The following is a 26,388-nucleotide window of genomic DNA, read 5'->3' on the forward strand; positions in this document are numbered from 1 at the left end:
TGGTAATCACTTTGTATGGATCAGTAACGCATAAGAACTGTAGATCTGTGCTGCCCACCATTGCTAGATGTATTTCAGCATTGGAGGGCAGTAATAGTGAAGGATTACCATTGGGTAACATTCAGTGGGCTCACACGTTATACATTCATGCTGCATATTCATACTCTGAGCATTAATGGCTTGCTGTTATGGCAATAAACAGGATCAGTCAGGTTTCCAAATAATTTTATTTTCCTGAGATAAAATCCAAATTATGATACATGATGGAGAATGGGGTCAAGGGCAGGAAATACAAAAACCAAGAAAACAAAATGCAGAACACAAGCATCTACATGCCGGAAACAGCAGCACTTTATTTGTCAAGAGCACCCTCTGGTGGGATCTGGGAGAATGACACACCGGGTGACATGATAAGAATGAGAGAACAGCATGAAGCACAAGAGATGGAACAGTCATTAATTTGCAAAGATAATTATTGCAGCACGGCGGGGTCAATGAACAACATTCTAGAGGATGCACGTCCCTCTTTACTTCCGCAGCATCTACCAGTACTTCTGTTATGCGTAAAGTGGAGATGACTGAAGAAAGGACCATGCTCATTAATTCAACTGGGCACCAGCCCAACAGAGGAGAGAATGGTGCCTTCCTGTAGGAGTGAGCAGGAGCCGTGGGAATTTGGCAGTCAAGGGGAAGTAAGGAACTAGTGCTCTGTGTGGAGTAGTCATTTTGGTAACTCTAAATAAAGTGCTATTGACCCTAAAAGACCAAGTCACCTGCAGCATTCTCCATGGCAAGTCACCTGCAGCATTCTCCATGGCAAGTCACCTGCAGCATTCTCCATGGCAAGTCACCTGCAGCATTCTTCATGGCAAGTCACTTGCAGCCTGACCAACTCAGTTACAACTATACAGAGAACAAAAAATATTGGGGTACTGGAGTGTTACACATCCCAGAGGCTGGTATGTACAACATTTATCAAATGATTCCTGATTTTTATTTTTTATTAAAACCCAAAGTCTGCTGCATCAGATTAAAATGGCATATAAGAGACTGGTACACCAACTGTAGTATTACTCTGGCACATGGGCATGTGCCTGTAGCATTATCTGGGCGTGTACCTATAGTGTTACTAGGCCACACGGGAATGTGCCTGCTACGTTACTACAGCATGTGCCTGTAACATTATTATGGCACACGAGCATGCGCCAGTAGTGTTACTCTAGCACATGAGCATGCGCCTGTAGTGTTACTCTAGCACACGAGCATGCGCCAGTAGTGTTACTCTAGCACACGGACATGCCCCTGTAGTGTTACTCTAGCACACGGACGTGCGCCAGTAGTGTTACTCTAGCACACGGACGTGCGCCAGTAGTGTTACTCTAGCACACGGACATGCGCCAATAGTGTCACTCTAGCACACGGACATGCGCCAGTAGTGTTACTCTAGCACACGGACATGCGCCAGTAGTGTTACTCTAGCACACGAGCATGCGCCAGTAGTGTTACTCTAGCACATGAGCATGCGCCTGTAGTATTACTCTAGCACACGAGCATGCGCCAGTAGTGTTACTCTAGCACACGGACATGCCCCTGTAGTGTTACTCTAGCACACGGACGTGCGCCAGTAGTGTTACTCTAGCACACGGACATGTACCAGTAGTGTTATTCTAGCACACGGACATGCGCCAGTAGTGTCACTCTAGCACACGGACATGCGCCAATAGTGTCACTCTAGCACACGGACATGCGCCAGTAGTGTTACTCTAGCACACGGACATGCGCCAGTAGTGTTACTCTAGCACATGAGCATGCGCCAGTAGTGTTACTCTAGCACATGAGCATGCGCCAGTAGTGTTACTCTAGCACATGAGCATGCGCCTGTAGTGTTACTCTAGCACACGAGCATGCGCCAGTAGTGTTACTCTAGCACACGGACATGCCCCTGTAGTGTTACTCTAGCACACGGACGTGCGCCAGTAGTGTTACTCTAGCACACGGACATGTACCAGTAGTGTTATTCTAGCACACGGACATGCGCCAGTAGTGTCACTCTAGCACACGGACATGCGCCAATAGTGTCACTCTAGCACACGGACATGCGCCAGTAGTGTTACTCTAGCACACGGACATGCGCCAGTAGTGTTATTCTAGCACACGGACATGCACCAGTAGTGTCACTCTAGCACACGGACATGCGCCAATAGTGTCACTCTAGCACACGGACATGCGCCAGTAGTGTTATTCTAGCACACGGACATGCGCCAGTAGTGTCACTCTAGCACACGGACATGCGCCAATAGTGTCACTCTAGCACACGGACATGCGCCAGTAGTGTTACTCTAGCACACGGACATGCGCCAGTAGTGTTACTCTAGCACACGGACATGCGCCAGTAGTGTTACTCTAGCACACAGGAGCACACGGACATGCGCCAGTAGTGTTACTCTAGCACACGGACATGCGCCAGTAGTGTTACTCTAGCACACAGGGATGTGTAAGAATCCAAGCCTGTTCTGATCACAATGGACACACAGGGCATTAATGCATCTAGTAAAAACACTACAGAGGGCAGTACCTCCATCCAGAATGTTGCGAGATTATAATCCAATATCTTTTCATCCTAGTAATAGATAAGATTTTGTATTTTTACTCTAAGAGTAGTTTATAGATAAAATATGTAACTGTTCAGTAGGAGTTCAGGTCAGCGTCACTCTGGAACTGCTGGGATTAGGATGTGATCAGTTAGGAGATAAGGTGATTCTCTAGGCGTAGTATTTGTAGCATCTCCCATAAGACAGACAGGACTCATTAGCTATGAGATGACAGATCGATATTACTGGCACTCAAGCCTCGAGTTTCAGACAGAGGATTTTGAGAAACCTGAAAAGTGCAGAACAGTTTATATTACATTACTAAATCCTGCAATATCATAAGATAAAGGGCACATGGACAGAAAGGGAAAAAAGCACAAAAGGCTCTATGACAGAAAGAGAGTAAGGCCGAGGAGAAAGGGCTCTGGGACAAAATGGGGAGAAAGTAGGATAGAAAGGGCCCTATGACAGAGGGGGAGAAAGTAGGATAGAAAGGCTCTAAGACAGAGTGGGAGATAGTAGGATAGAAAGGCTCTATGACAGAGGGGGAAGATAGTAGTATAGAAAGGCTCTATGACAGAGGGGGAGATAGTAGGATAGAAAGGGCCCTATGACAGAGGGGGAGAAAGTAGGATAGAAAGGGCCCTATGACAGAGGGGGGGAAGTGAAAGGGCTCTATGACAGAGGGGGAGATCATAGGATAGAAAGGGCTCTAAGACAGAGTGGGAGATAGTAGGATAGAAAGGCTCTATGACAGAGGGGGAGATAGTAGATAGAAAGGCTCTATGACAGAGGGGGAGATAGTAGTTTAGAAAGGGCTATATGACAGAGGGGGAGATAGTAGGATAGAAAGGCTCTATGACAGAGGGGGAGATAGTAGGATAGAAAGGGCTCTATGACAGAGGGGGAGATAGTAGGATAGAAAGGCTCTATGACAGAGGGGGAGATAGTAGGATAGAAAGGCTCTATGACAGAGGGGGAGATAGTAGGATAGAAAGGCTCTATGACAGAGGGGGAGATAGTAGGATAGAAAGGCTCTATGACAGAGGGGGAGATAGTAGGATAGAAAGGCTCTATGACAGAGGGGGAGATATTAGGATAGAAAAGCTCTATGACACAAGGAGAAAGTAGGATAGAAAGATTCTATGACAGAGGGGGAGAAAGTAGGATAGAAAGGCTCTATGACAGAGGGGAAGAAAGTAGGATAGAAAGGCTCTTTAACAAAAGGGGAAAAAGCAGGAGACAAAGTATATTTGTCAGAGGAAGAGACAGCAAAAGAAAAAAGTATATCACAGAGGAATAAGAAAACATTTATGTCAGAGGGGGAGAAAGGCTCTTTGACATAGAACCTCTCTTCCTCTAACAGAGGATGCGGCCTCAGAAGAGAAAGGCTCTATGACAGGGGTAGAAAGCAGAAGAGACAAGGCTCCGTGACAGATGAAAAGAAAGGCTTTATTACACTGTTACCGTGAGACATACACAATTTTTGTAGTTATGTAGGAGAATGGGCTCTGGGACAGAGGAGGAAGAAGGTTCCAGGAGGGGTAAAAGGATCTGATATTGCTGAGAAAGCAAGGAGGTCTCTGGGATAGAGGGGGGTGGGGGGGGGGGGGGGGGGTGGGGGGGGGAGTCCCTGGGGCAAAGTGGAGGGGTCCCGGTGGAAGAAGGGCTTTGTGTGGGGTTAAGGGAAGGGGGAGGAAGGGTAAGGTTAAAGAGTTCTGGAAAGCTTTCCCCCCTTTGACCCAAAAGCAGTTCTTACTTTGAACGTCTCATCACTGGACTTGTTGAGATAGTTTAGAGATGCCGCTCGTTTCATACTGCAAGAGAACAGAGTGTGTCTGGTTATAAAATGTGTGTTAGAAAGTTTATGCTCTGTATACGGTTACGGAGTTACTGCTACGTGTGGAAGGACGCGTGTATATACTGTGTGCACACCAATATATAACGTTAGTGCTGCAAGGCCTAAACTCAATGTGCACCCGAGGACACTTTGGTTTTGCCCTGCAGAGCATATAAGGTCTGCTCAGTGCACACTAACTGCCTATTCCCTGCAGTCAGGGTCCGGAGAGGTGGCAAAGACTGAAGAAGCAACTGCACAACTGTAAATGTGACCTTTTGCCGCCTCACATTCATTGCACTTTTTACTTGAACTTTTAATTTTTTTTCTACAAAAAATACTGCTCAGTTTGTCCTCATATATAGACGCGCTTCAATGCCATAACGCGCTCGGCAGGTGCAAAATGCGGCTTGTTGAAAGAAAAAAATGCAAGGAATACCCATAAAAATACCTTCTTTTAACAAGAATCTTGAAAGGTAATTTTGGCACTGCTCCGCCTGCTCTGCATTTAGCAAGTAGCAACCTCGCTCTGCATAACTTCTCCATGCCCCACCTCGGTGGAAAGCTAGGTGCACAGCAGTTCCAAAGCTGGATTGCGCAATAGAAATTTTGCACTACATAAATGACCTGCACATCATATTATATGTGGCAGGCGGCACATATCGTACAAGGGACAGCATCGGGCACAGTCTCACACGGAGACGTCTGCTGCCACTGCCTTGGTTTCATGCTGTTAATTAATGTGTAGCTGTATCAATCGGTTACTTCATGTTTCACAGGTGTATTTTAGATTGTTACTTTGTGTTTCGTGGCTCTGGCGGTGCTGTCCCCTGCAGCTTCTTCACTAACATCTCGCTGCTTCTTCGCAGAACATCCCGGATCTTGCCCAGAGACCCTGAGCGTCTGAGTGTACCACTGCCGTCCTGTAACAACAATAAAACTCACACACCAAGTGCACAACATTAAAACATACACACCAAGCGCGCCACTGCCACCCTGTAACACAACATATAACTCACACACCAAGTGCGCCACTGCCACACAACATATAACTCACACACCAAGTGCGCCACTGCCGCCCTGCAACACAACATTTAACTCACACACCAAGTGCGCCACTGCCACACAACATATAACTCACACACCAAGTGCGCCACTACTGTCATGTAACACAACAATAAAACTCACGCACCAATTGCACCAAAGCAATAAAACATGCACACCAACTGTACCACTGCCGCCCTGCAACACAACATATAACTCACACACTAAGTGCATCACTGCTGTCTTGTAAAACAACAATAAAACTCGCACCAATTGCCCCACACCAATAAAACATACACACCAAGCGCGCCACTGCCACCCTGTAACACAACATATAACTCACACACCAAGTGCGCCACTGCCACCCTGCAACACAACATATAACTCACACCAAGTGCGCCACTGCCACACAACATATAAACTCACACACCAAGTGCGCCACTGCCGCCCTGCAACACAACATATAACTCACACACCAAGTGCGCCACTGCCACACAACATATAACTCACACACCAAGTGCGCCACTGTTGTCCTGTAACACAACAATAAAACTCACGCACCAAATGCACCAAAGCAATAAAACATGCACACCAAATGCGCCACTGCCGCACTGCAACACAACATATAACTCACACACCAAGTGCATCACTGCTGTCCTGTAACACAATAAAACTCACGCACCAATTGCACCACACCAATAAAACATACACACCAACTGCGCCACTGCCACCCTACAACACAACATATAACTAACATGCCAAGTGCATCACTGCCGCACTGCAACACAACAATAAAACATACAGACCAAGTGCACCACTGCCGCACAGCAACACAACAATAAAACACATACACCAAGTGCGCCACTGCTATCCTGCAACGCAATATACAACTCGCACACACCAAGTACACCCCAGCCGTGCTGCAACGTAACATACAACTCACACACTAAGTGCGCCACTTCTGTCCTGTAAACAGACTCAAAGCACCAAGTGCTGCCACCCTGTAACAGCACAACTCACACAGCGAGGCAGATGTACTAAGCCTGGAGAAGTGATAAAGCAGTGATAAGTGGAAGGTGATAACGCACCAGCCAGTCAGCTCCAATATGTAAATTGACAGTTAGGAGCTGATTGGCTGGTGCGTTATCACCTTGCACTTATCACGGCTTTATCACTTCTCCAGGCTTAATACATCTGCCCCACTGAGCGTTTACTAATGCAGTAACGTAACAAAACACATCGGCACACACATACAGTACAATGGTGTCTCATACATCTAGCTCCAATGCGCCTTGTGGAGCGAGATGCCCCGCCACGACTGAGCCGCTACGAATGGTATAGCACAGCAGATTCTTTTTCTTTAAATGTGGCATCTTATCAGCATGGCAGACGCAGCGATACACCACTCAGTGTACCAGCGCTGCTGGGCTGCGACGGTAACCACAGTAATTAGTTTTACACACATACAAAGATGAAGGACAAATGGAACTTGTCGTGAGAAAAAGCTGCGGCATAGCACTACATACACAGATTTATTCGCACACAGATGTACAAACAACGTGTTTTACACTTCTTCTTTGACCTTTTTGGAAGCCAATATTCTCTTTACGGACACATGCTACTCGGGGATCAACTCAGACAAGTCTCTTAATGTAAGCTGGACAATACAAACTGCTGTCTTATCCCCAAGGGTCTACCAGATTCGTGAGAGGTCCAATAGCCCCATCATGCCATTTATCTGACCAACATCCATCAAAGTGCGGTTACATTTAGGAAAAAGAATTAAAACTTCGATTAATGAAGGAAAAACAAATGTCAGAAGTAAAAAAAAAACCAACACACATATTGGTTTCTCATAGCTTGATTAAAACTCTTACTGGCAACAATATCTAAACACTATGACAGGAAGAAGTAGCACACAGTGTAGTGTTCACAGTCCTGCAGCCCCCGAGCCACCTTAGGCTTTGATCTGAAGCAATGCTGGACAGCAGGACATGTTGCACCCATGATCCACCTAGGGCCCCGTGCCTGCTGCCGGGAAAATACTCCACACTGGAACATTGGAGAACATTCTGGATAAAGTGCTCTTTCCTCATACTACACTATACCTTCTGCATCCGCTAATTTCTTTGTTGCCAATATTCACACTGCGCCTGTTGTTTGTGAAACCACACCCTGACAAAGTTGATTATGGCGAAACGCGTTATGCAATTAATGTGCTGAGCTCAGATAACATAATGACACGTATATATCCATCAAGAGCTTATACCACGACAACGCGGACTGTAAACTTGCAGACACCATCTGGAGGTTTTAATAAGTATATTAAATTGGAATTATACACTACTCAATGAGGCCTTGGGTCTTGTTTTTTGGGGTTCCTTGGTGTAAGGGTATTCCTACAGGACTGATCTCCAGATCGTGAGAGAACAAGTATTGGAAGCGTTGGAGTCCCATATTGGGGTGCTCATTTGGATGTTTATCAAACTCCATCATAAGGACTTGGATGGCATAAACACAATGTAACGATTCCCCCATATAAGCATCATAACCTAATATATGCCAGAACTCAATAAGAAAGTTAGAAGCTTTACTGCACCATAAGCGCATTATCTGTGTTTGTTATATATAGTTTGTAACATTCTCTTTTCACTTCCACCAACCATTTTGTGTTCCTACTAAAAGAGTAGGCTCTGAGGTCATTATGGGATGGTCGCTTCTTGCCCATCGTTCACGTCATGTGGTTGTACATGTTTTACTATCCCGCCAAAGAGCGAAAACCTTTATCTACACAGAAAGATCCAGTGCTCTGATTTGTGAAAATGAGCTTCATCCACTACTTATACCGGTCACTATCAACACCTCCTTCCAATGCTTGTGCTGTTCCGATCGGCACAACCCGCTGAACCAAATCGCCTCCCAAAGAGACTTGTCCAATAGAACAAGGATTTGAAGTGACAAATTTCTGTGTGTCATTAGCAGTTAATACGTATAGAAATCGTGCTAAATTAGCCAAAAGCCACAAGTACCCGGAATCACTATGGTTCTCACACAGTTCTCGCACCTTCCCACCACAGTAACCAGTGCATCTCCATACTCATCACCTTCCATCTGAAATCGTCTACAAGTATTAACCCCCCCCCCCCAAAAAAAAACAAAAAAACAAAACAAAACACAGATTATTCCGTTGCTTTATAGTGTGACATCATTGGGTCTTGGTTCTCTTCAGGTCACCTAGGGCATATTGAAAACAGTCAGTACATTGTAAAGTATTTACCACCATCAATGTGGTGATTGGTGGTGGTATCTGACATTTTCAGTATCACATTTAAGTCTGTGGGAAATATGGCAGAAATCAGGAGGCAGCATGTTATAATTATTCCCGTCTTTGTATCCAGACCGCTGTGGCTTAATTCACCTTCCGGCACACAAAAACTGTATTAATAACTGTGACAGGTATGACCTTGTTCCACCAACTGGATCACTGTACCTTGTGGCTGGACGGGCTTACACCACCACCTGGGTCACTGTTCCTGATTGCTAAGCGGGCTTACTCCACCACATGGGTCACTGTTTCTGACGGCTGGACAGGTCACAATACCTGGTTCACTGTTCCTAGCGGCTGAACATGCTTACTCCACCAACTGGATCACTGTTTCTTGTGGCTAGACGGGTTTACACCATCACCTAAGTCACTGTTTCTGGCGGCTGGATGGGCTTACTCCACCAACTGGATCACTGTTCTTTGCGGCTGGACGGCCTTAAACCATCACCTGGGTCACAGTTCCTGATGGCCAAGCAGGCTTATTCCACCACCTGAGTCACTGCTGCTGGCAGCTGGACGGGCTTACTCCACCAACTGGATCACTGATCCTTGTGGCTGGACGGGCTTACTCCACCATCTGAGTTACTGATCCTTGTGGCTGGACGGGCTTACTCCACCATCTGAGTTACTGATCCTTGTGGCTGGACGGGCTTACTCCACCATCTGAGTTACTGATCCTTGTGGCTGGACGGGCTTACTCCACCATCTGAGTTACTGATCCTTGTGGCTGGGCTTTCTCCACCACCTTAGTTACTGTATCTTGTGACTGGATTGGCCAACTCTGTAACATGGGTAGCATTCCAGAGCAAATGGATGGGCTTACCTCCACCACGCAGGTCCCCTGCCGTGGGGCACCTGTTACTGACTCTTCTGTATTTTGTGGTGTAAACCATATACCATTCTCTCATTTGGGACTCAAAGGACACTACTACTGGCAAAGGCACCAGACTGCTGGGGAAAGGAGAACCTTTCAGTTCTGTCTCTCATAATAAGGGTGATCACGGATGGGCATTGCTGAAGGTGATATAGACATATGACACATTCATCATACATCACAGGTAGACTTTAATAAAATTTGCCCAGACACAAATAAGCCATCTTACTTTAATTATGCAAATATATTCATAACATTATCAGAAAGTTGGAAACAAACTGCGTATAACTTAAATACTTAACATTCTAATATAAATATTCTAAATACTTGTGATAGTGGAAGAACGCAGCAGGAGATTATAACCATAAAAGGCTTTAGAAAACATCAAGGCAGAGAGGAATTCAACGTACAAAATAAAGAAGGAAGGAGGACACACTCAGGGGAACATCCTGCCTACGATGGAATTGACAGACCACTGACGGACTATGGGTGAGAGGAGAAAGGCATTGGTAGTGAGGCAACAAACATCTGAAATGTTAGTGAGGCACTGAGTTGATGGAACACGGAGGTAGTACAAACATGAGAATGAGTAGAGGGTGGCTGATAAGACAGTAACAGTATGAAGGCTACAAGAAGTTCTGGGATAGAAGCTTCAGTAAGTCTGTTAGTTTTAGCAATAAGTAAAGACCGGTAGGAAAAAGAAGGCACCAAATGAAAGAGGCAGAGAGATATAAATGATGGAGCCATGTATTGTTCACCCTAGAAGAGAATGATCCCACTGTGGGATAGCTTTAAATGATGCCCAGCTCTGACAAACTGCCATGTAAAGCATTCACAATACAGAGTTTGTATGTAGTTTTGTGGACTAGTCATGCACAAGTAATAATTTTTAACCTATGTGACCCCTTGCAGTGTCCATCATTAGCTTTACATCCCTGGAGAAACATATGAGAAAGGAGTATTTGTTATATAATAATGTCTATTAATTGGACCCTGTACAAAGCATAACGTTTTAAGAGCGAACTAGAAAATGGAGCAGGCCTGAAGGCAGGCAGATGGTGACAACCAACTGAGATGTGGCACATCCAGTCCATCTGATATATAGTACAAAGGGAAAGGAGCAGCTAGCATAGAAAGGTCTGCAGAAAGGTGAAAGAGAAGAGGTGGTGAATGTAATAGAGGACACGGAGACAGTATAAAACGTTCTACAGAAAGCAGAGGAAGAAGAGATGGTGAATGTAGCAGAGGACAAGGAGACAGTATAGGAGGTTCTGCAGGAAGCGGAGGAAAAAGAGGTGGTGAATGCAACAGAGGACATGGAGACAGTAAATAAGTTCCTAAAAGATATCAGAAGAAGGAGAAAAGGTGTATCTAAAAGAAGACATGGGGAAAGTAGAAAAGGAAAGAAGAGGAAGAGGCGCTGAATGTAACAGGGGATATAAATACACAGTAGAGAAGGTTCTACAGACGGAGACAGAAGAGGTGGTGTATGAAGCAAAGGACATGGAGACAGATACAGAATAGAAGTTCTACAGAACGTGGAGGAAGAAGAGACAGCGAATGTTAGAGAGAGGATACAGACATTAATGAAAGTTTTGCAGAAGACGTGAGAACTTGGAAACAGTATAGGATGTCCAGCAGAATGCGGTGGAAGAAGAGATGGTGAATATAGCAGAGGAATATAGACATTATAGATAGTTTAAAAAAAGTTGTCAAAAACAACCCGCACAAGAGTTTTACACAATTCCAACTAAGTCTCAGTCACCGCACCCATTCAAATTACTGACCGTCTTAGTTGATCGTTAACTCTGTGAGAGGTGCACCCTAATATCTATTAGAACATGTAGAAAGACTAGGACAGAATTATATTGCAGTGACATATATAGTAAAATATAACTTTCAATAATCGCTTAAAACAGCAAATTATAGCATTTTAAATGGGAATGAGTACTCGTCAAACTACCTACAATAGTTTAACGTACGTTTCACATTAAAAGGCTTGTCAATGATATACAAACATCAAACTGAGTAGTTTGACAAACACTCATGTCTTAATTTAATTTGGACAGGAGGTCAGCAACACACCGTTTAGCATTTTAATAATCGACAGAACATTTTGTGTGTACTAATGGGAATGACTTCAAAATACCAGGAATAAAGCAGGCACCGAAGTTACATTGAGTTCTTCACATTGGGAATTGATCCGGCACTGTTGTAGATACACCGGGCGCTGATATACAGAACACAGTAACTGCGACGCCATGTGCCAGCGCATTGGGAACAATACTGCAGTATCTGGTGTCTGCACAACAGGATTGGGTGACCATTACATTGTGTACCTGCCACTATATTGCGGGATCAGTGTACATTATATACCCCCTAGTATATTGTGGGTTAATGCGGATATTGGGAAATATTACACTGACTTTAATGTGAATAAAACTGCCGCTGTAAATGGGCAGGATATATAAAGCAGACATAAGCACGGAGTTCATACCAGGTTATAGTTGGGACTGCGTTTTCACACAATAAAGAGACCATTAATGTGGTTTAAGAATATATCAATACCAATGATTATTGCTATCTGAGCTGGATATATATGGGATCCGGTCTGAAGATCGACACTGTCTAGGTCGACAGTCACTAGGTCGACAAGGTTTCTAGATTGACAGGTCAAAAGGTCGACATGAGTTTTTCACATTTTTTTCTTTTTCTTAACTTTTTCATACTCAACGATCCACGTGTACTACGATTGGAACGGTAATCTGCCCGAAGCATGGCGAGCGAAGTGAGCCATGCGAGGGGACACGGTGTACTAACTCAGCTTCCTGGTCACTGTACGCAGAAAACGACACCAAACCCTCCCCCCCACAAAACTCATGTCGACCTTTTGACCTGTCGACCTAGCACATGTCGACCTATAGTGGTCGACCTAAACATTGTCAACCTAGACACCGTCTATTTCATGATCCACACCCATATATATTGTGTTCCATTTATTTTAACATGTCCTACTGTTCACATAATTCTTGACAATAATATACAGTGATCCTGTATGAGTGGGCAAATTGTTCTCTAATTGTATCCTTCTGTTTGAAACCTCATTTTCTTTTCTATGGGACAACTATACCTTAAAAACTATTGTTCGACACAACTGTGTAGTGCAGTGCATGTGCATCATATTACATCCGATGATAACGGAAAACATTCTCACAGGCAAGGGAATTAGTGTTTTTTTATATTAAAAAGTAGCATACATTCCCACACAGTATAGCAGGGAAAGAAATGACTTTTCTGTCTGACCTACTGTGCTCCCATAAGGGTACATGTTAATCACTTGTGGTTACGATAAAATAAATCGGCAACATTGTTGCAACTGACCATGTCATAATCACCACTTTAATATAGCTGATACAGCACTCAGGGGTAGATGTATTAACATGGAGAAGGCATAAGGAAGTGATAAAGCAGTGTTAAGTGCAAGGTGATAATGCATCATCCAATCAGCTCCTAACTGTTAATTTACATATGGGAGCTGATTGGCTGGTGTATTTATCACCTTGCATTTATCACTGGTTTATCACTTCCTTATGGGAAGGAGAGATAAACCTCGGGCGCTACTGGATACTGATGTTTAAAATATTTATTGACGTAAAATACAGTTTTTTAATCAAAAGTGTTCTGTTATGAATGATGTATGAATATTCATGTGACACAAATATATTGGTGAGTGTCCGGTTGTTTTAATAATTGTTGCTGGGTTAAATAATGAATACAACATATATTACAATATAACATGGAGCATGAGTGCGCTCTCAATACAAACACAGTATGCTTAATGCACTGTGCTTATTCATTGAGGGGGATCAGTCCTCAGTTCAGCAGAAAAATGAATAAGCACAGTGCATTAAGCATACTGTGTTTGTATTGAGAGCGCGCTCATGCTCCATGTGTACAAATATGTGTAACGAAGATCTCTGAATTCTATTATCATGTGGAATTTATATCTGGTTACGGTTATCATTCAGGGTGCTGGGGGAAACAAATGCCTTTTTTTCTTGCCAAGAAACAGTAGAGTAAACTAATTTGGATCTGGTTGATCCAGCTGTGATTCAGATATAGGACACGGTATAGGGAAAGTACTCATACTCCACTAATAGTGGTAATTATTCCCTAATTGCAGGTTACCATAATTCTGACAATTTATATATCATTAAAGAGTGATGTTGGGACAGAAGGTATGATACGAATATTTGAAGTACCTGTCTTTTAACAGACAACTATTGCCCGATTCACTTTCAACTTCATTTCATTCACATGTTAAGTTTTCTAATTCTCTGATTTAAACGAATAATAAGTTATATTTTATTTATATATGTCACTGCTTAATCAAGTGCCCCGCAAGAGAATTCTGTCCTAGTCTTTCTACACATCATAGATGGTTTTGCAGCAGGCAGAGGGAGGAAGATGAGGAGGTGAAAAAGAACATGGAGAAAGCACACGGTGCAGATGAAGTGAATGTCAGAGAGGACATGGAGCAGTATAGAAGGTCCAGCAGTAAGGGAAGGCAAAGAGAGACGCTGATTGTCAGAGAGGACAGGTAAACAGAAGAGGAAGCGTTCCAGACTGGGGCAGATGACCATTCCAGGAGAGGGAGGCTGGAAGGGAACATCCTCTGGGACCCAAGGACATGTTTGTACAAGTCATCGTATAGCAGGATCATAGTGATTACAGGACATTAACAATGGCTTGTAGCTGTAGTCATGGACACTATGCAAGAGAAAATTCATAGGTGGCACTGTATCTTGCAGTGACTTGGGAGGTGTGGGGGACAGGGCCTCTCTCTGTCCTCTCAGCCAGTGACTCCAGCCCCTCTGGTGGGGATAGGACAAAGTTCCAAAGCTGAAATAATTAAGCCTAAAAAGTGCAAAATAAGAAAACAAAGAACATCTTACAATAGTGGAGGCCGGCTACATCTAGTAGGTACAGGAGAACACAGAAAGCGATGGCTGTATTCTAGTGTTTGGGAGGAGAAAGAGCTAGGTATAATATTCTCCCAAAGACAGATTGGATTTATAATAAACTCCTGTCATTGGGGTAGCCTGCATTAAACAGCCAACATCAAGCCACATGGGCTACATACTAAAAGGAAGTGACCCTCAGCTCAGACCACTAGGTGGATCAGAAAGTGTATAGCCTCCTGTAAATAATCAGATATACTGTATGCCCCTTCTCTACGAACACTTCTAAGCATAAAATAAGGAATTCCCAGTTTGTTTCCATACGGGAGATTAGGTAAATGATGTAGATTATTAATGGAAGTAGAACGGACAATAACTTCATAAATAAAGGAATGGTCTTATGGTGAGAGGCTCTTACAGCTACATTAGGGGTGCTGAGACTTTTCATCGTAGATGCATGTCCTGATATTAGGCAATGTAAACTATACGACTCATCTGCTCAATGCTATATATTCCGAGGAGTGTAGGGAAGGCAGGAGGTTTACCCAAAGGACAGGCAATAGGACAGAGGCAGGAAATGACAGACCCGTAAACACATGTAGAGGTGTAGAGCACAGTCCACCATCAAGATGCCAGGAGCGAGCTGGAGCGTTCCGTCTATGTATGACCAAAGCCAGAGAGACAGAGGGAGGGAGGGAGAGAACCGATGGACAATCCCACAGGACAAGGATGACATGATCCATGACAATGGCAGATAATGGTCAACGGGACACATATAAAAAGGACGTGAAAGGGGGAAACACAAAATTTGTCATTCAGGATCCAGAAAGGTGGTGTTAAGAGAGTACAGGAGAAAGGCAAGGTCACAGGAGGCCAACAAGAATACATAACAAAAGGCTGGAAACATAGAACTAACATTCAGGCATAGGAAGTACAGTTACTATGTTAGGGATGCAGGTATGTGAGTGGGGAACATAACACAAAGCTAGAGGTTATAATGGGAAAAACTAATTGGGACAAGGTTATGCAGGATGGAAAAGGGGGCTATACATAATACATAAAGGGGAGTAAGCAATGTTAATTATTTCCAAACTTAAGATATGTAGATAAAACATCCATTTAACAGCTACACAGAAACATCACTGACATCCTCAACACATCCACTCGCTGGACATTCAACCACGACCTACCACAGGTGACTCTTAGTCTTTACAAATTTCAGTTACTCTAGCTCTGCAACCTAAAGCAGCCATCCACAAAAACCTCTACCAGTGGGTGCTCATCCAACCCCCAAAACTAATGACCTACACTCATGGATGCTCACCCCACCTCCAAAATGAATGACCTCCACCCGTAGGTGTTCACTTCACTCCCCACAACCAATGATCTCCACTAATGGGTGCTCCCCTCACCCCCCACAACCAATGATCTCCACTAAAGGTGCTCACTTCTCCCCTCACAAATAATGATCTCCACTAATGGGTGCTTACTTCAACCCCCACAACCAATGATCTCCACTAAGGGTGCTCCCCTCACCCCCCACAACCAATGATCTCCACTAAGGGTGCTCACATCACACCTCACAACTAATGATCTCCACTACTGGGCGTTTACTTCATCCCTCACAACTAATGATATCCACTAATGGGTGCTTACCTCATCCCCCACAACCAATGATCTCCACTAATGGGTGCTTACCTCATCCCCACAACCAATGATCTCCACTAATTGGTGATCACCTTACCCCCCACATCCAATGATCTCCACTAATAGCTGCTCATCTCACCTCCCACAACCAATAGCTCTACTAATGGGTGCTCACCTCACCCCTTACAACCAATGATCTCCACTAATGGCTGCTCATCCCCCCACAACCAATTATCTCCACTAATGGCTGCTTACCTCACCCCTTCAGAAACAAATGATCTCCACCCATGGGTGCTCCTCTCACCTCCAACAACCAATGATCTCCACTAATAGCTGATCCCCTCACCCACACAACTAAAGACCTCCACCCATTACAAACCTGAAAACAATCTGCGAATGCTCACTATGCCCACTTCTGTACCCTTTCCTAGGCAACATAATACTCCACCTCAGTGTCTCCGACACCTATGCCCACCTTATCCAAATACAAACTTAATATAACACTAGTTACCAGCCCACCAAATTGACGGAACATAACAGTAATGTCAGTGTGCGCCATCTAGTGGTCGCCAGCATGCACATGGCTTGAATTCCTCCTATAGAGGTGAGGAGGAGCGTTAACCTTTATTATAAGGATCATTTACTGCACCTCTGATTCATCTGCTCACCCTGTGCTCTATACACACACGACCCATGGTTTGGATGGACTTGCAAGGATCTCGCCTAGAACTACACTCTCTACCCCACTGAGTCATCAGTTCCAGGCATTGCCTATCCTGCCCTGTGTAATCCTATGCAGTGCACCTAATAGGTCTGTCTCACCTGGATACTGCATGGGTAGGAAGAATGCCTGAAACTGATGACCTAAAATGGCTGCCACACCGTTTGTATCATCTCCATAGTCTCTGTAATACATGCAAAGCTAAACCTCTTTATCATGTCCACAGTTTCTGTACTCTGTTCATCCTGTTAGGTGCCTTCAGTCCTATTGAAGTAACACCTCTGCGCCTCCTGTATTGCCATCTATATACACTCTACTGTACACCCTATTTCCCAATATAACTTCTTATATATCATCTACATTTACTGCACCTCTGCTCTACACATCTGACTGTCATTGTCCCTCTCCTATATGCTATAGGAAGCATTTGCATGCATAAAGCTCCCCACATAGCTAGATAATATAGACCTGGCTCTCATGTCATTAGGGATGTGGTAACTCTCCAACACATCCATAAAACAAAATGTAATATACTGATGTCTGGCAGCCCAGAAACATGTATTGTGATCCCTTTATGATCAGGCTTCCTCCTGTTATACGAATGATCATCAACTCCAGAGACAAGATTTACCATAGACACTAACCCATCACTGGTCCATAGTCCCAGTTAGGGGCTACACATATTAGCTTCATAGAACATTAGGATAAGAGCGGAGACAAAAAAAGATATTACACTTACTAAACAGCAAATTAATTTATGGCTGCTTATTCAAGTTGTTGTCATCCAATCACAGACTAACCTGCTACATAGACTATGTGACTGCTCTGCGCCGTGATAATCATCCAATCACAGACTAACCTGCTACATAGACTATGTGACTGCTCTGAGCCATGATAATCATCCAATCACAGACTAACCTGCTACATAGACTATGTGACTGCTCTGCGCCGTGATAATCATCCAATCACAGACTAACCTGCTACATAGACTATGTGACTGCTCTGAGCCATGATAATCATCCAATCACAGACTAACCTGCTACATAGACTATGTGACTGCTCTGCTCCGTGATAATCATTTAATCACAGACGAACTTGCTACACAGACTGTGAGGCAGATGCATTAACCTGGAGAAGGCATAAGGAAGTGATAAACCAGTGATAAGTGCAAGATGATAAACCCTCCAGCCAATCAGCTCCAATATGCAAACTGACAGTTAGAAGCTTACTGGCTGGTGCGTTTATCACCTTGCACTCTGGTTTATCACTTCCTTATGCCTTCTCCAGGATTAATACATCTGCCCCTGTGTGACTGCTCTGCACTGTGATAATCATCCAATTACAGACTAACCCACTACGTAAGCTGTGTGGTGCTCTGCACTGTGATAATCGTCCAATCACAGACTAACCTGCTACATAGACTTTAACTGCTCTGCACTGTGATAATCACCCAATCACAGACTAGCCTGCTACATAGACTGTGTGACTGCTCTGCGTTGTAATAATCATCCAATCACAGATAAATTTGCTACATAGACTGTGCGACTGCTCTGCACTGTAATAATCATCCAATCAGACTAACTTGCAACATACTTGCTAAAGAGGTAGATATATGTACTGTATTGTATGTTATTATATTAAACTTGCAACAGACTGTGTGACTGCTCTGAGCCATGACAATCATCCAATCACAGACTAACCTGCTACATAGACTGTATCAGCCTAATCGATACTGCTCTCCAATCATAGGACAAACCTGCTACATTGAATGCAGAGCAGCCACACAGTCTTTCAGTGATAATCAACCAATCACAGAGTAACCTGTTGCATAAAATGTGTGACAGTGCTGCACTGCATAGACCGTGTGTAGAATGATACAGGGAAATGCAGAGATTCATTTTGCAGTTATGTTGCTTAGTGTGATTCCAGCCCTCACAGCATTATTGATATTGGCCTACATTCCAGCAATCGGCCCTCCCGCCACCAACACCCATGCATGTAAACACTGCATGGGTGTGTCCATCATATAATGGACTGCATCTCAGTCCATTATATGAACACTAGTAATATTGATACAAGTCTGTGTTCTAACCCTGCAGTCCACCTCACCACACATAAATCTATCATCAGTCAATATTCCAAACAAATCCCTTATCTGCACTGAACTAGACTGCCATAGCACTACCTGTAATGTTACAATGAACTGCACGGAACAGAAGTGAAAGGAACACGCTCTGCGCTGCCAGGTGGGACCCAATTCCACAGCGCACAGGATGGCAAAACTGCGGTTAAAGTACTACTAAAGCAAAACAATTTGGGGTGAACCGATGCCTCCTACTTTGGATGGACTTTGAGTTGCTCTCCTACATGATTGCAGCAGGGTCTCCCTGCCCTCCTCCATGCAGCAGTCCAGGGGTGGTAATGGTGTACTAATCCGATACACAGAAGACTGGATGAGGGCGGTAATGGAGATGGCTATGGATTTGACTGAAATGATTGACGCTAAACAGGACAAATATGGGTGACTGTTTTAATAATGGACATCTAGATAACAGTAACACAGAGAAATGGGAGAAAGGCCACTTAGACAATAGTAGCTCCTTATACTAGAACAAGATACTTTACTGTAGGTCTAGAACATGTGTCACGTCGTTCATACTATCATAGGGGAGCTTCTTCTGTATCTAGGGCCTTACTCTATAATATTAATTCTGTAAAGTCTGCCTCATTGGAATATCAAAGCTGCAACTGCTTGGACACTTACAAGCTACAGTAGGAAACCGTCTGGCCTAGCGGAATCAGTACGTAATCCCGCTGGACGGGATCCCGGCGGTCGAAATCCCGACCACACAATCCTGACAGGGGTGGCGAGCAGAACGCAGCCCCTTGCGGGCACGGTGCCTCGCTACGCTCGGCACACTATTATATACTCCCTCTATGGGTGTCGTGGACACCCACGGAGGGAGAATATGTCGGGATTGTGGCGGTCGGGATTGTGGTGTCGGTATTTCGACCGTCTGGATCCCGTCCAGCGGGATGTTGACCGCATCCCGGCCTAGCGACCTGCCTGCGGACAGTACAGAGAGATGGTCCTTCCTACTCACTGGACACCCCCAGTAACTGAGCAACTCATCCTTATGTTGTGAGTGCGGAGCAGTAAGATCAGGCTTGCTAAAATCTGCCATGGACCCCTTACAGCCTTAGTGACGGCCAAAATAATTAGCCTTCACTCAGGAATATACATCAAAGCTGTCTGTGTAATGCAAGTTTATCTATTGTTCTATGATCAGAGGCATTCACATAGGAAAGACCCCAGCCCAAGACGATTTCTCATGTGTAAACTCTGACACAGGGAGGCCGACTCAGTCCTGTGCCATGTGCCCGTCACTGCTGTCCTATTACAGTAGGCACTACATTGCAAGTTTTCCTGTGCAACTCTGTGGGCAGGACCCCGTATATTAAAGACCACGGCAATCGCAAAGAATTCAACTGACCCCAGAATACCAGATATCGCCGTCTTGACCCCAGAATACCAGATATCGCCCAGAATACCAGATAAATACCCATCACCAACCATCATTGTCAAAAAAAAAATCCACTTCATGAGTCAAACAGCTCTTGATTCATTTGAACAGACACTCGTCGCTGAACTCCTGATCAAACGTACACACACACACACACAATGTTGTGTCCCAGTGTCCGCACTTCACAAACATCCTCTCTCCGCAGGCACACCACACAGGAGGGCACGCAGAGCGCAGACTGGAGGCAGCTACGTTATGACAGGTAGGGTTACATGCAGGACAGTTATGGAGTCGGGCTCACAGGGAGTTAGACACATGCAGTCATTAAGATGACCACCAGCTGCCATGACGCACGGAGAGGAAGGTACTCTGGACGAAAAGTAGGGACAAATACTACTTCTGAGTATAAGGATCTCACCAAACAATATATAGGAAAACCCAACCCAGCGCTAAGAAGTGGGGGCATTAATAAGCTCTGTTATCCCCAGCACAGAAGGCAGAATGCCAATTTATCTCAAATGACATTTCTACTATTTAAATAAGCCGGCAATTGTGTGCTCAGGGAAGGATATACACCCCTCTCATAGCTGCCCGATTAGAAGATTAATCAGCTTAGCCCTCCCCACGTATGAAGATTAATAAGACATATACATAAAATTAAAATACATATATCCTTGTTTATTTATTTTAAATAAATCAAAATCCCCAAATCATAGTAGTCACCGTGCTCGGCCAGCAAAGTTCTATGTAGAAGTGGGATTCCCACTGTGGGCTGCTTATTGAGATAATACTAAAGGTGTCGCTGCGCTCCTGGAGGTCATGATGTAGGATCTGTACTTACCCCGCTCCACTCCACGCCGCCCATACTCACTTCTTCTGCACCGTCCGTGCCACCTTCGTACTTCACGCTGCTTCGGGTGCTCTCTCGCCCCTTCTTCCGCTGCTCGGAGGTCTCTCCCTCCTTTAGAAGCTGAGCGACTTTTGTCTGGTTGACCGGATCCAGTCCCTGCGGTAACAGACGAATAATAATAGTACGGTCTCGCTGCGATGAGAGACGTTATCTCCTATTTATCAATTCCCAGCTCCCACCTTGCAGGAACTAGTGAATGTAAATATCAATACTTTGTAATGGGGAACGAGCGAGCTCCCACATGTGGGTCAGTATAATGGCGCCAATTTCTGACTGCCAGACTGATTAAGGAAAAAAACTGTCATTAGAATGAAGATAATGTCACACAAATGACTTTTTGGATTGGAAAACGGAAGCAGCTCGCTCCCACATGACAAAGACCCATAGGTGGTGGCAACTGTACCCCGACTACAAATTCCCTATGTCTTACATGGAGCTGCAGCCCCAAACACAACCCAGCAAACAATCACACGTGACAGAGCAGAAATGAATGGACTTACAGAGGAGCTCTGTTCTTCCAATGAGCAGAGAGAAGAGAGACACAGCCAGAGCGCTATATCCATCCTAGAACCAAAGTCTCACTACACCAAAACAGCCACCAACAAGAACCTCCTTACTCTCTGAGAAACACTGTAACCACTGAGCCCCCCTTGAACCTCTGCATCAAGACACAAAGACCCTTGTATCTAGTTTCCCTTACAGTGGCTGAAACATGCCACCAGCCTGTGGTCTGACTTTTTTTTTTTTTTAAAGAACACCCCAATTCCTGGTTATTACCCCCTTCTCTTACACCGAGGACACTATCCCATTAAATCTTCTTCCCCTTACATACATGACACCTCCCCATTACTCCCTCTTCCCCTTACATACAGGACACCTCCCCATTACTCCTGCTTCCCCATACATACAGGACACCTCCCCATTACTCCTGCTTCCCCATACATACAGGACACCTCCCCATTACTCCTGCTTCCCCATACATACAGGACACCTCCCCATTACTCCTGCTTCCCCATACATACAGGACACCTCCCCATTACTCCTGCTTCCCCATACATACAGGACACCTCCCCATTACTCATGCTTCCCCATACATACAGGACACCTCCCCATTACCCCTGCTTCCCCATACATACAGGACACCTCCCCATTACTCCTGCTTCCCCATACATACAGGACACCTCCCCATTACTCCTGCTTCCCCATACATACAGGACACCTCCCCATTACTCCTGCTTCCCCATACATACAGGACACCTCCCCATTACTCCTGCTTCCCCATACATACAGGACACCTCCCCATTACTCCTGCTTCCCCATACATACAGGACACCTCCCCATTACTCCTGCTTCCCCATACATACAGGACACCTCCCCATTACTCCTGCTTCCCCTTACATACAGGACACCTCTCCATTACTCTCTCTTCCCCTTACATACAGGACACCTCCCCATTACTCCCTCTTCCCCTTACATACACGCCTCCCTATTACTCTCTTCCCCTTACATACACACCTCCCTATTACTCTCTTTCCCTTACATACAGGACACCTCCCCATTACTCCCTCTTCCCCTTACATACAGGACACCTCCCCATTACTCCCTCTTCCCCTTACATACAGGACACCTCCCCATTACTCCCTCTTCCCCTTACATACAGGACACCTCCCCATTACTCCCTATTTCCCTTACATACACGCCTCCCTATTACTCCCTCTTCCCCTTACATACAGGACACCTCCCCATTACTTCCCCTTACATACAGGACACCTCCCTATTACGCTCTCGTCCCCTTACATATAGGACACCTCCCCATTACTCCCTCTTCTCCTTACATACAGGACTGCAATTACAGAGCATATAAAACCCCCTCACCTGTCTGCGTGACCTTACAGCACACTCCTCCAGCGTCTCAGCTGCCTCTAACTTCCCCTGACGCCGATACAAAGCACCAAGGTTTCGAAGCGTGGTGTTCACTGTGGGACTATTCAAAGATACATAAAAAATAAATACTCAGGTAATATTTGTATACCATGGAGGTGTTTGTAAGCACGTTGTAAGTTAAGTTTGATCAGACAATAAGATTATGCAGGAGGTTAATGGCTTTCATGAGTATATACAAAGTGTGAAGGGTACAAAACTGAAAGCAAGTGATAATGGCAAAAAAACCAAACAAATCGTTTAAAACTAAAATGAGTGAACATATAATATTCACAATACTGAACAGGACAAACAATAGAAGCTATTCAGACTTGTAATCCCCCAAAATATCCACAAGATGGCAATATGGAGGAGACAACATCACACATGCCCAGAGGTCTTCTTCCCCTTATTTCATAAAATGACACCCTTGCAGTAGCGTAGGACAGGAGACAGTAGTAGCATCATCAATTGGGAGACTCCTTGTTTTAGAGGATAGTCTTCCCTTTTAAAGCGAATGACAAAAATGTCTTAATCTAAACCATATAACTGTTCTAGCAGAGCCGATGTAAGACTCCCAGACACATCAAGGTAAATTTACTAAGATGGGAGTTATATTTAAGATGGGATGTTGCCCATAGCAACCAATCATATTCCAGGTATTATCTTCTAGAAGGTGCTAGAGGAGAAGTAGAATCTGTTCAGTTGCTATGGGCAACATCCCATCTTAAATAGAATTCCCATTTTAGCAAGTTTACCCAATCATTTCTACCAATGACTCCAATAACTTAAAATATCTCTAACCAGGGGTACAGGGAGGATCAGCTTGGTGTTCTTATACATATTCACAAAGCACGGGCACCTTCTCTACCTTTGCCCCATACAATCTCCCAAGCTTGGAGGTCTGGCTGCTGATCCCATTGACCTGTAATGCGTGGGGCTGTACATGAAAAGGAACATGAGGATATAGTCGTATGGAGAAGCAGGAGATGTGGCGGAGGGTGGGTCACAGATAATCCTCTATTCGGAATAATGGGTGTCCCTCAGGAGGATATGTTATCACAACAAGTGGGGAACAAGACTAGAATAAGAGGGAACATGGCCAGTTTCAACTAACCTGTTAACTCTGCAGGCTTTGTACCAACCTCCGTACTCCGAATACGGCGTGCTGTCATTATTTGGCGTCTGAAAATAAGGTAAAGACAAAGAGAAGTCAAACAAGGTTTCAGAATCAGCTAGAAAACCCAAGCTTACATCCCAATGGACCTTCCATTATTACCCTCCTTCCCCTACCACATAGTACGTGTGGAATGTCAGCCCCCCCCCCCCCCTTTCAACCTGTGCATCGGAGTTCTACTATTACAACACTTGCCAGGGTGAGGCTGGGTGTGTAAGCTTGGGATTACAACCTTTGACCCTTGGCATTTTAAGTTGGCCGATTTGCGGGTTTTATACTAGACCAACAAGAAAAAATGACCGCATAGAGCAGACCCCGATGCTCCGAGTGCTAGAAGATAAGGGGGGGCTATTGGCAATAGCCCAGCACAAACACCTTGCACTGGGTGGAAAAGGAAACACCTGGCAAGTCACAGCTAACACCAGCATGCTGGGTTTTCATGGGCAGTGGGCAAAGCCTTTCTGCTCTATAGAACATTCATTTCTATAGATTCAGAACCAAACACTGCCAATCTGGTCCTAGAACAGATGTATCCCTAGTACGAACATCCCTGGCATTTCTTGGCCACAGTTCTGACCTTGCTCATCTCCTCTCTCTCCTCGGCGTGCATCCAGATAGGCTTGTGGTCGTCTGTGGGACACAAAAGAACAAGGGAGTGACGTGGACAATTGCAAGAAGTGCTAGCTCTTGTGACTCAGCCAAGGACTTACCATCCACAGAGCCGAATTCTTTCACATGAGCTTGCGTGAGGATATCCTTATACAGTTGCTCAGCTGCCCTATATTTCCCTTGTTTCAGGTAACAGGAGGCCTGAGGAAGACACGCATCCTGGTTAGAGGCAACTTATTCCTGTACACTGTTCATGCATCTGATAACCTTCTCTCTCCTGCCCCTATCCTACAGAATAATCCCTACTTATCTGTGGGCATTATCTACGCACAGTCTCTAGTACAGAGGGGACACAGACCTTACCTCTACTGCCGCTCCTGCCACCTTCCGTGTACTAGCCAACTCAAGTCCTCTGTATATAGCAGACCCCTCCACCATGTTACAGATATCTACTATACAATCAAATAGAGACTGCATATAACATGCTGTTATAGATAGATATATGGTTGTACAAAAAGGATCTATATAAACAAACAACTCCTGAGAAGTCACACCCTAACGTATAAGCCATCACTATCCACTCCGTAGCCTTGCAGCTTCCTTCCCCTTACCAGGTTGTTCTTGGTTTTGGCAACGTTTGCATCATCAGGTCCTAGTCTGGCCTGGTAGATCTCCAGCGCACGGCAGTAATAGTATTCAACTTCATCGTACTTTCCCTGGTTCTGACACAACAGCGCTAGGTTGTTCAGTTGCTTCGCTACATCAGGATGATCTTTTCCTAAAACCTGAGCGGGGCGACAAATGGTCACAGTGAGAGACAGAGTGGAGGAAGAGGAGGAGGATGTCACAATGGACAGGTCAGGGACGCAGGTAGGAGAAGAGAGAGGCACAGCAGACGAATCAGAGAGACATGTAGGAGAAGAGAGGCCCAGCGGACAAATCAGAGACAGGTAGGAGAAGAAAGAGGCACAGCAGACAAATAAGAGACAGGTAGGAGAAGAAAGGCACAGCAGATGAATTAGAGACAGGTAGGAGAAGAAAGAGGCACAGCAGATGAATCGAAGACACAGGTAGGAGAAGAGAGGCACAGCAGATGAATCAGAGACAGGTAGGGCAAGAGAGAGAGGCACAGCAAACAAATCAGAGAGACAGGTAGGAGAACAAAGAGGCACAGCAGACAATTCAGAGAGACAGGTAGGAGTAGAGAGGCACAGCAGACAAATCAGAGAGACAGGAAGGAGAAGAAAG

General features: G+C 44.8%; 1 protein-coding gene across 6 annotated transcripts in view; it reads right to left on the minus strand.

Annotated features, from left to right (window-relative positions):
- Positions 1-208: 208 nt before the first annotated feature.
- KLC4 (kinesin light chain 4) overlaps positions 209-26,388 on the minus strand; it is a 105,841-nt gene continuing 79,661 nt past the window's right edge. For 3 of the 6 annotated variants that reach the window (XM_063918723.1, XM_063918726.1, XM_063918724.1), the window contains exons 7-15: positions 25,752-25,925; positions 25,242-25,341; positions 25,109-25,161; positions 24,472-24,539; positions 23,310-23,418; positions 21,366-21,530; positions 5,227-5,351; positions 4,351-4,408; positions 209-2,880 (exon numbers count right to left, since the gene is read on the minus strand). In XM_063918723.1, coding sequence (XP_063774793.1) covers positions 2,809-2,880; positions 4,351-4,408; positions 5,227-5,351; positions 21,366-21,530; positions 23,310-23,418; positions 24,472-24,539; positions 25,109-25,161; positions 25,242-25,341; positions 25,752-25,925 — 924 coding nt within the window. In that variant the 3' untranslated portion in view covers positions 209-2,808. Of the gene's footprint in view, positions 2,881-4,350; positions 4,409-5,226; positions 5,352-13,596; positions 14,589-21,365; positions 21,531-23,309; positions 23,419-24,471; positions 24,540-25,108; positions 25,162-25,241; positions 25,342-25,751; positions 25,926-26,388 lie in introns of those variants that run through there. The other 3 variants (XM_063918727.1, XM_063918728.1, XM_063918729.1) reach the window with 3 other exon arrangements.

The sequence above is a fragment of the Pseudophryne corroboree genome, chromosome 4 (assembly GCF_028390025.1).
Source record: "Pseudophryne corroboree isolate aPseCor3 chromosome 4, aPseCor3.hap2, whole genome shotgun sequence".
Taxonomy (NCBI): domain Eukaryota; kingdom Metazoa; phylum Chordata; class Amphibia; order Anura; family Myobatrachidae; genus Pseudophryne; species Pseudophryne corroboree.